General features: G+C 38.9%; 1 protein-coding gene across 1 annotated transcript; it reads right to left on the bottom strand.

The window, feature by feature from the left end:
* Positions 1-224: 224 nt before the first annotated feature.
* On the bottom strand, positions 225-1,169 carry OR10A6 (olfactory receptor, family 10, subfamily A, member 6). The gene is given in 1 exon segment (NM_001194102.2): positions 225-1,169. A coding segment is annotated over 1 exon segment (945 nt).
* Between the last annotated feature and the right edge of the window lie 9,420 nt (positions 1,170-10,589).

Here is a 10,589-nt window from a genome sequence, read left to right as displayed (position 1 = left end):
AATTGTTGAAATTGTGTTATATTCAATATTAAGGAATATTATGCATTGGTGAAAAAAACTAAAAACGTTAACATATAAAGATGCTCCTGATATACAATCAAACTTGGAGAACTCAAGAAATTAATCATCCTCATGCCAAAAAATGCAAACTTTTTCACCATTTATTAAATTTAGATTGAGTACATTCAGGCAGTGACTAAATCTTACATGGCTTCTCAACACAGTCAGATTGTGTGTAAAACCACTCGCCTTCGCCATAGTTTCATCAAAGCCCTCTTCATCTCACTGTTTTGCAGACTGTAGATAAGTGGATTCAGCAGAGGTGTCAGAAGTGAATAAGACAGTGACATCAGTTTCCTGGTTTCTGGTGAGTAGCCAGATTTGGGCTGTAAATAAGTCATATTGGCTGTGCCGTAGAACAGGGTCACAGATGTGAGGTGAGAGGCACAGGTTGAAAAGGCCTTTTGTCTCCCAGTAGTTGATGGAATCTTCAGGATGGCAAAAAGAATTCGAATGTAAGACAGGAGTATCAACAAGAAAGGAACCAAAATAATCAAAAAGGTGCCTGTGAATGCATAGATTTCAAACAAAAACGTGTCTGCACATGCAAGTTCTAACACTGCTGGGGTTTCACAAGATATATGGTTAATTTCATTAAGGCCACAAAAGGGAAAACTAGATACCCATGACGTTTGCACAGTACCTAACATAAAACCTAAGGCCCATGAAAATATAACTAATTTCATAAAAACTCCTTTATTCATAATCATTTGGTAGTTGAGAGGATGACAAATTGCAGTAAATCGGTCATAAGCCATTGCTCCCAGGAGAAAACATTCAGCCCCACCAAAAAGAAGGATGAAATACATCTGTGCAAAACAGCCCCCAAAAGAAATTGTAGTTTTTTCAGTAGAGAGGACCACCAGCATTTCAGGCATAATAACTGTACTGAAACTCAGGTCCACCACAGATAAGTTCAGGAGGAACAGGTACATGGGAACATGGAGGTTCTGGTCTAGGGAGATGATGACTATAATGATGGCATTTCCTATCAGGGTCGCCAGATAAATAACCAGGAAAACCCCAAAGAGCTGTCCCTGGAGCTCAGGAAAGTTAGAAAAACCCAAGAGGATGAATTCAACCACAGAGCTTTGATTTTGTCTTTTCATTTTCAGTAATGAAGTCATGCATTGATTTTATGGACATAGTATATAAAGAATAAAGTCAGTCCATTAGCTAAGAGTTCCAGTCTGCATTCACCCCAGAAATTCTGGCAGAAGATGAAAAGAGGAGCCTATCCTGACAGAAATTTTCTTTGGCAATTTTAGACAATGACCAAATACTTGGATTATATTCCAAATGTAAAAAAGAGAAATGAAGAACTCTGGCTCAGAGATCTTGTCTGAAAAGCATGAAATAACATCAAATTTATTTGATATTATTTGAAAATTAAACATAGCCTTAAAGGAAATAGAAATACTTTATACCTTAGGTTCCAATCCCATAACATTGCTGCAAGTGTTCTTTATTTAACTGAATTTTACGTAAATGCAAAACTTAAGACCACAAAAAATAAAATATAAAAAAGTAGGTAGATTGAAAAAGATATCCCAACAAGTTTGATAATAACCTAATAATCCAATGTTATAGCAAATTTGATATAAACTTATTTAAAATATTAATTAGTTTCAAAGTGCCTGTATATGACTTGGGTAAAGAAAACAACATTCCGTGGAAACAAAGGGGATTTGCATTTTCAACACAGCCATATTAGGTGACCTATAGACTCTGTGAATTAGCTTCAAGCTTACAGATTTCTGCCCATCCTGGATCTGGCCAATTATATTGGGATTTACCTGGATGTGAAATTTTGGGGGCCACATCTCTAAGGTCTATCCTCTGACCATGATGACTTAAGAAAAATCCATTTGGGGTATCATTGTGTAATTTAAAAGATTTCACTCTCTCTCTCCTTTTCTCTCTTCTCTCTTCCCAGTATAGTCGTCATCAAAAAATTCATTTAATCATTAATTATTCAGCAAGCACTGATTAACCAGCTACCATTTTCTAGGCTCTGCACCCTCAGGAATACATGTGAATCCAGAGCTCAACAGAGAGCTAAGCACACTACATAAAATAGCTTCTAACCCCTTAACCAGTATGCTGCATAAACTAGTAACTCCCCGTACCACATACCCCACGACTTTCTCTTTCTCTCTCTCTCTCTCTCTCTCCATATATATATATATATATATACACACACACACACACACATATATACACAACTGCGTGATTCAGTGCATTGATTTTATAACATTATATGGCATAGAATATATTCTCTATATATCTTTTTTAAATAAATATGTGTAAAATGTATATATTTATATAAACATGAATGGATTATTTTATATATTTTATATATATATAAGCTCTAGCGAGGTGTGTGTGTGTGTGTGTGTGTGTGTGTGTATATATAAAATCCCTCACTAGAGCTTAGCTCCCAGAGGGCAAAGATTTTGTTTGCTTCTTTGCTCTACACGCAGTGCCTACAACACTCCCTGGCTCATAATAGGTGTTAAACCAACATTTTTGAATAAATTAATTTTAAAATAAGACAAATATAGACTCTATTTTTAAGGAATAGAGTGCCTAAGAGAAGTCAGCACACAACACAATTGAGAATTAATAACACGTGCTGTAGAAATTTAAGTGAGGGATGATGACATTTGAAAGGGGAGGGAGGATGAACAAGCACAATCACAGGATGTCATGAATGGAAAGCCATTAGGTGGGAGGAGGGTGGTGGGAGGAGGAAGACTGACTTGCTCAAGTCAGGAGGCACTTGATGACACCATCAAACTACAATGGAGACCCACTGCCTTTTGTGTGATGTTTTGAAAACCAAAAGAAATTCACTGTGAGAAATGAGGAAGACAGATGGACACATCAAGTTGAAAGCATACAGTGTTGTCTTGAGTGCAGACCTGTAGGACATTAGCAGACAGGAGAAGACAAGTTACTTTATTTCTGAATTTGTCCATAGTCATGTATTAAAATCAAATGACTATATTTAACCACAAAAATTATACTGTATTTTGCAAGTCAAGAAAGCTCCTGCAATTATTAAAACCAGACTCCGTGAGACCAAACATTTAAAATACATTTCTAATGGCAAAAAAAAGAACATGTATTCAGTTCCAACTATGTAAAAGTAGATTGGTTTTAAAAATTAGAAAATTTATAGAATGCTATAAAAAATAGAAAATCTTTATACCTTAGAAGACCTTCATGGTGTCTTGGATAGATCACTGACAAGTAATACTTACACAGATCATTCCCTTCCCAAGGCTTTGGCCTGCCAATGGATAGAGGTAAGTGTTGGACTTACTGACCAAGTTCTCTTCTAGTTGCAAACTCCAGAATATGATGATTTATGCACACAAAGCAATTACACTTCTACTTATTGCCTGAACTTTTCTCTGAAAGGAAAAAGAAATTGACTAGCATCAAACCAAAAAGTCTACTAATTCAAATGTTTGAGCTGAGCCTAGTGACTCCTGAGCACTGAGACATCACTTCAACAGCATCTCCAACTATCAAAGAGGACAACTATAAACAGAAGTCCCACCAAAACGCACAGGAGCAGAATCTGCATTTTCTTACCTGTTGACTCTGTCTCTTTAATTTTCATACTACTTTATCAGAAGATTCACCTGTAGTCAAAAGCCACCTATTCATAAACACAACTGAGTGATTCAGCGTATTGATTCCATAATGTTATATGGTATAGAATTATATGGCCTGGAGAATTCCTCCCTGGAGAACATGCAGTCCTTAGAGACCTTTCTGTATTTTTGTGTGATAACTAAAGAGGCTTAAACTTGCCCCCTCAGGTGAGAAAGCTCAAGAGCACAAATGTGGAGCAGCACTCCTTCATATGTCTATGGGGAATGAGCACCTCTTCCCACAAGAGACTCAATTCCACTCTGACACCTCCCAGTAGGAGGTGAGAGGAGAGGCTGAATGAATGTTGTCAATAGGGAAAGAAGGGAGGGGTGGAGTGAGGGTGTGAGCAAAGGCAGGTGACTTAGGGCTAGAGGATTTGCGTGGACATGATGCTCAGTTTGTGCAACCATGGGAGACACAACAAGTAGATTAAAGGTGCTTTGTAGAAAGCCTGGATGCCACCCCCAACCCAAGAACTTTTATCTTTTTGAGAAAAAGTATAGAGTCACTGAAATTTTTGAAGAAAAAAAGTCATTACAGTTAATTTCATACATGGAGCTTTTTAACTTGGAGTCAATATTTCCTGAATGGCTTGTATAATTTTGAGCACATCACTCAACTTTCTGGATCTATTACTTTCTCTGTAAAATAAAGATAATGATATTAATCTCATAGGGTGTATGTGAGAAGCAGGAGACTCAGAGCTCAGTCTAAACAGTTTAAACAATGAAAAAGACTGTAGGCTCTGTCATAGCAGAGAAAATGGAGGAATGAATCTACAGGCTTGGCTTTATCCAGAATATGCACTCAAATGGAGGCTCCTCTTCTTCTTCTCATCTCTGCTTTCACAGAGTAGGTTCTGTTCTCAAGAAAGCTTGCTCTTCCTGGCAGCAATAAAGCTGCCAACAAGACTGAGGGATACATTCTCCCCAATCCATGTCCAGTGGGAAATGTCCCAGCAATCCTGAGGAAAGGAGTGTCTCATTCACAAAATCTAATCCAAGAACTTCTCCCATATCAGTCACCATGGTGGGATTGCATGTCCATTCATGAATCAGCCCTGTGGCCCAGAGATGGGAAAAGCTGCCTAACATGTGCTACCTCATGACATCCCATGGAGGCTTCTGTTGCACTGGTTGGTTCTATGTGGTGATGTCAGTGATTGTGTCACAGGTAATGCATAGTTTGTGAAAAGTCATAAAGATGTAGAGTCATGATTTGTACATTTTAGGTATTTTAGATTTCTATGAAAAATACTTGCAAACCATATGTCTGACAAGGGACTAATATCCAAAATATGTAAAGAAATAAAACAATTTAGCCAAAATAACAAATGACCTGATTTTAAAATGGTCAAATGACCTGAACACACATTTCTGAAGACATATGAGTGGCCAATAGATATATGAAAACGATGTGCAACATCTCTAATCATCAGGGAAATGCAAATTAAAACCACAGTGAGATATCACCTGGTACCTATTAGAATGGCTGTTATCAAAAAGACAATAATAACAAGTATTGGTGAGGATATGGAGAAAATGAAACTTGTACACTGTTAGTGGGAATGTAAGTTAGTACAGCCATTTTAGAAAATAGTATGAGGATTTCACAGAAAACTAAAAGTATAATTACCATGTGATCTGGCATGGCTATATATATAAAAAAGAATTAAAATCAGTATATCAAAGAGATATCTACATATCTCTTTGAAGAATATACAGATATCTATATTCCCATGTTCGTTCATAGATCATTGTAGTATTATTTATGATAGGCAAGACATGAAAGCAACGTGTATCTATCAAAAGATGAATGGATAAAGAAAAATGTGATACAGTAGTCCCCTCTTATCTAATGGGTATACATTCTAAGACCTCAGTAAATGCCTGAAACCATAGATAGTACCAAACCATATATATACTATTTTATCCTATACATATATATCTATGATAAAGTTTAATTTATAAATTGGGCACAGTAGAGACTAACAACAAAAACTAATAATAAATAGAGAAATTATAACAATATACTATAATGAAAGTTGTGTGAATATGGTCTCTCTCTCAAAATATCTTATTGTACTGTATTCCCCCTTCTTCTAGTGATGAGGTGAGATGATAAAATGCCTATGTGATGAGATGAAATGATAGAGCAGGAAGGTGCAAGATTTTATCATGCTACTCAGAATAGCACTCAATTTAAAACTTATAAATTATTTATTTCTGGAATTTTCCGTTCATTACATGCAGACTGGCTCACCACAGGTAACTGAAACCTCAGAAAACAAAACTGCAGATAATGGGAGACTATACAATGTATACATACACACATACAATGTATACACAATATATATGTATACACAATGAAATACAATATGGCCTTTAAAAAGAAGGAAATCCTGTCATTTGTGATGACATGGATGAACCTGGAGGAGATTATGTTAAGTACAATAATCCAGGCACAGAAAGACAAATACTGTATGATCTCATTTACATGTAGAAACTAAAAAATTTGATCTCATAGAAACAGAGTAGAAAGGTTGTTATTAGAGACTGAAAGGGGTGCATGGAGGGAAGATGTAAAGGGGAGATGTTGATCAAAGGGAAACAGAGTGAGGCTCTGTCTCAAATAAAAAGAAATATACAATAAATTATTGTTAAAGACTTCAGATAACAACCTAACCATATACCTTAAAGAAGTAGAAAAGCAAGAACAAACCAAACCCAAAATTAGCAGAAGGAAGGGGAAATTCAGATTTTTAAATTGCAAGGTAAAGATGGCATTGTCCTCATAGAAATTACACCAAAAAGGGTCGGTGGAGAAAGATGGCCGAATAGAAACAGCTCCAGTCTCCAACTCCCAGCGCAAGTGACACAGAAGACCGGTGATTTCTGCATTTTCAACTGAGGTACTGGGTTCATCTCACTGGGGAGTGCCAGACGATCGGTGCTGGTCAGCTGCTGCAGCCCGACCAGCGAGAGCTGAAGCAGGGCGAGGCATTGCCTCACCTGGGAAGCGCAAGGGGGAAGGGAATCCCTTTTCCTAGCCAGGGGAACTGAGACACACAACACCTGGAAAATCGGGTAACTCCCACCCCAATACTGTGCTTTAAGCAAACAGGCACACCAGGAGATCATATCCCACACCTGGCCGGGAGGGTCCCACACCCACGGAGCCTCCCTCATTGCTAGCACACCAGTCTGTGATCTACCGGCAAGGCAGCAGCGAGGCTGGGGGAGGGGCTCCCGCCATTGCTGAGGCTTAAGTAGGTAAACAAAGCTGCTGGGAAGCTCGAACTGGGTGGAGCTCACAGCAGCTCAAGGAAACCTGCCTGTCTCTGTAGACTCCACCTCTGGGGACAGGGCAATAACAAACACAGCCGAAACCTCTGCAGACGCAAACGACTCTGTCTGACAGCTTTGAAGAGAGCAGTGGATCTCCCAACATGGAGGTTGAGATCTGAGAAGGGACAGACTCCCTGCTCAAGTGGGTCCCTGACCCCTGAGTAGCCTAACTGGGAGACATCCCCCACTAGGGGCAGTCTGACACCCCACACCTCACAGGGAGGAGTACACCCCTGAGAGGAAGCTTCCAAAGCAAGAATCAGACAGGTACACTCGCTGTTCAGAAATATTCTATCTTCTGCAGCCTCTGCTGCTGATACCCAGGCAAACAGGGTCTGGAGTGGACCTCAAGCAATCTCCAACAGACCTACAGCTGAGGGTCCTGACTGTTAGAAGGAAAACTATCAAACAGGAAGGACACCTACACCAAAACCCCATCAGTACATCACCATCATCAAAGACCAGAGGCAGATAAAACCACAAAGACGGGGAAAAAGCAGGGCAGAAAAGCTGGAAATTCAAAAAATAAGAGCACATCTCCCCCAGCAAAGGAGCGCAGCTCATCGCCAGCAACGGATCAAAGCTGGACGGAGAATGACTTTGATGAGATGAGAGAAGAAGGCTTCAGTCCATCAAATTTCTCAGAGCTAAAGGAGGAATTACGTACCCAGCGCAAAGAAACTAAAAATCTTGAAAAAAAAGTGGAAGAATTGATGGCTAGAGTAATTAATGCAGAGAAGGTCATAAACGAAATGAAAGAGATGAAAACCATGACACGAGAAATACGTGACAAATGCACAAGCTTCAGTAACCGACTCGATCAACTGGAAGAAAGAGTATCTGCGATTGAGGATCAAATGAATGAAATGAAGCGAGAAGAGAAACCAAAAGAAAAAAGAAGAAAAAGAAATGAACAAAGCCTGCAAGGAGTATGGGATTATGTAAAAAGACCAAATCTACATCTGATTGGGGTACCTGAAAGTGAGGGGGAAAATGGAACCAAGTTGGAAAACACTCTTCAGGATATCATCCAGGAGAACTTCCCCAACCTAGTAGGGCAGGCCAACATTCAAATCCAGGAAATACAGAGAATGCCACAAAGATACTCCTCGAGAAGAGCAACTCCAAGACACATAATTGCCAGATTCACCAAAGTTGAAATGAAGGAAAAAATCTTAAGGGCAGCCAGAGAGAAAGGTCGGGTTACCTACAAAGGGAAGCCCATCAGACTAACAGCAGATCTCTCGGCAGAAACTCTACAAGCCAGAAGAGAGTGGGGGCCAATATTCAACATTCTTAAAGAAAAGAATTTTAAACCCAGAATTTCATATCCAGCCAAACTAAGTTTCATCAGTGAAGGAGAAATAAAATCCTTTACAGATAAGCAAATGCTTAGAGATTTTGTCACCACTAGGCCTGCCTTACAAGAGACCCTGAAGGAAGCAATAAACATGGAAAGGAACAACCGGTACCAGCCCTTACAAAAACATGCCAAAATGTAAAGACCATCGAGGCTAGGAAGAAACTGCATCAACTAACGAGCAAAATAACCAGTTAATATCATAATGGCAGGATCAAGTTCACACATAACAATCTTAACCTCAAATGTAAATGGACTAAATGCTCCAATTAAAAGACACAGACTGGAAAACTGGATAAAGAGTCAAGACCCATCAGTCTGCTGTATTCAGGAGACCCATCTCACACGCAGAGACATACATAGGCTCAAAATAAAGGGATGGAGGAAGATTTACCAAGCAAATGGAGAACAAAAAAAAGCGGGGGTTGCAATACTAGTCTCCGATAAAACAGACTTTAAACCATCAATGATCAAAAGAGACAAAGAAGGCCATTACATAATGGTAAAGGGATCAATTCAACAGGAAGAGCTAACTATCCTAAATATATATGCACCCAATACAGGAGCACCCAGATTCATCAAGCAAGTCCTTAGAGACTTACAAAGAGACTTAGACTCCCATACAATAATAATGAGAGACTTCAACACTCCACTGTCAACATTAGACAGATCAACGAGACAGAAAGTTAACAAGGATATCCAGGAATTGAACTCATCTCTGCAGCAAGCAGACCTAATAGACATCTATAGAACTCTCGACCCCAAATCAACAGAATATACATTCTTCTCAGCACCACATCATACTTACTCCAAAATCGACCACGTAATTGGAAGTAAAGCACTCCTCAGCAAATGTACAAGAACAGAAATTATAACAAACTGTCTCTCAGACCACAGTGCAATCAAACTAGAACTCAGGACTAAGAAACTCAATCAAAACCGCTCAACTACATGGAAACTGAACAACCTGCCCCCGAATGACTACTGGGTACATAACAAAATGAAGGCAGAAATAAAGATGTTCTTTGAAACCAATGAGAACAAAGATACAACATACCAGAATCTCTGGGACACATTTAAAGCAGTGTGTAGAGGGAAATTTATAGCACTACACTAAATGCCCACAAGAGAAAGCAGGAAAGATCTAAAATTGACACTCTAACATCGCAATTAAAAGAACTAGAGAAGCAAGAGCAAACACATTTGAAAGCTAGCAGAAGGCAAGAAATCACTAAGATCACAGCAGAACTGAAGGAGATAGAGACACAAAAAACCCTCCAAAAAATCAATGAATCCAGGAGTTGGTTTTTTGAAAAGATCAACAAAATTGACAGACCGCTAGCAAGACTAATAAAGAAGAAAAGAGAGAAGAATCAAATCGACGCAATTAAAAATGATAAAGGGGATATCACCACTGACCCCACAGAAATACAAACTACCATCAGAGAATACTATAAACACCTCTACGCAAATAAACTGGAAAATCTAGAAGAAATGGATAATTTCCTGGACACTTACACTCTTCCAAGACTAAACCAGGAAGAAGTTGAATCCCTGAATAGACCAATAGCAGGCTCTGAAATTGAGGCAATAATTAATAGCCTACCAACGAAAAAAAGTCCAGGACCAGATGGATTCACAGCTGAATTCTACCAGAGGTACAAGGAGGAGTTGGGACCATTCCTTCTGAAACTATTCCAATCAATAGAAAAAGAGGGAATCCTCCCTAACTCATTTTATGAGTCCAACATCATCCTGATACCAAAGCCTGGCAGAGACACAACAAAAAAAGAGAATTTTAGACCACTATCCCTGATGAACATCGATGCAAAAATCCTCAATAAAATACTGGCAAATCTGATTCAGCAACACATCAAAAAGCTTATCCAACATGATCAAGTGGGCTTCATCCCTGGGATGCAAGGCTGGTTCAACATTCACAAATCAATAAACATAATCCAGCATATAAACAGAACCAAAGACAAGAACCACATGATTATCTCAATAGATGCAGAAAAGGCTTTTGACAAAATTCAACAGCCCTTCATGCTAAAAACGCTCAATAAATTAGGTGTTGATGAAACGTACCTCAAAATAATAAGAGCTATTTATGACAAACCCACAGCCAATATCATACTGAATGGGCAAAAACTGGA

The sequence above is a fragment of the Macaca mulatta genome, chromosome 14 (genome assembly GCF_049350105.2).
Source record: "Macaca mulatta isolate MMU2019108-1 chromosome 14, T2T-MMU8v2.0, whole genome shotgun sequence".
Taxonomy (NCBI): Eukaryota; Metazoa; Chordata; class Mammalia; order Primates; family Cercopithecidae; genus Macaca; species Macaca mulatta.
Note: the sequence above shows the minus strand (reverse complement) of the source record. Positions and strands in the feature narration are given on the sequence as shown.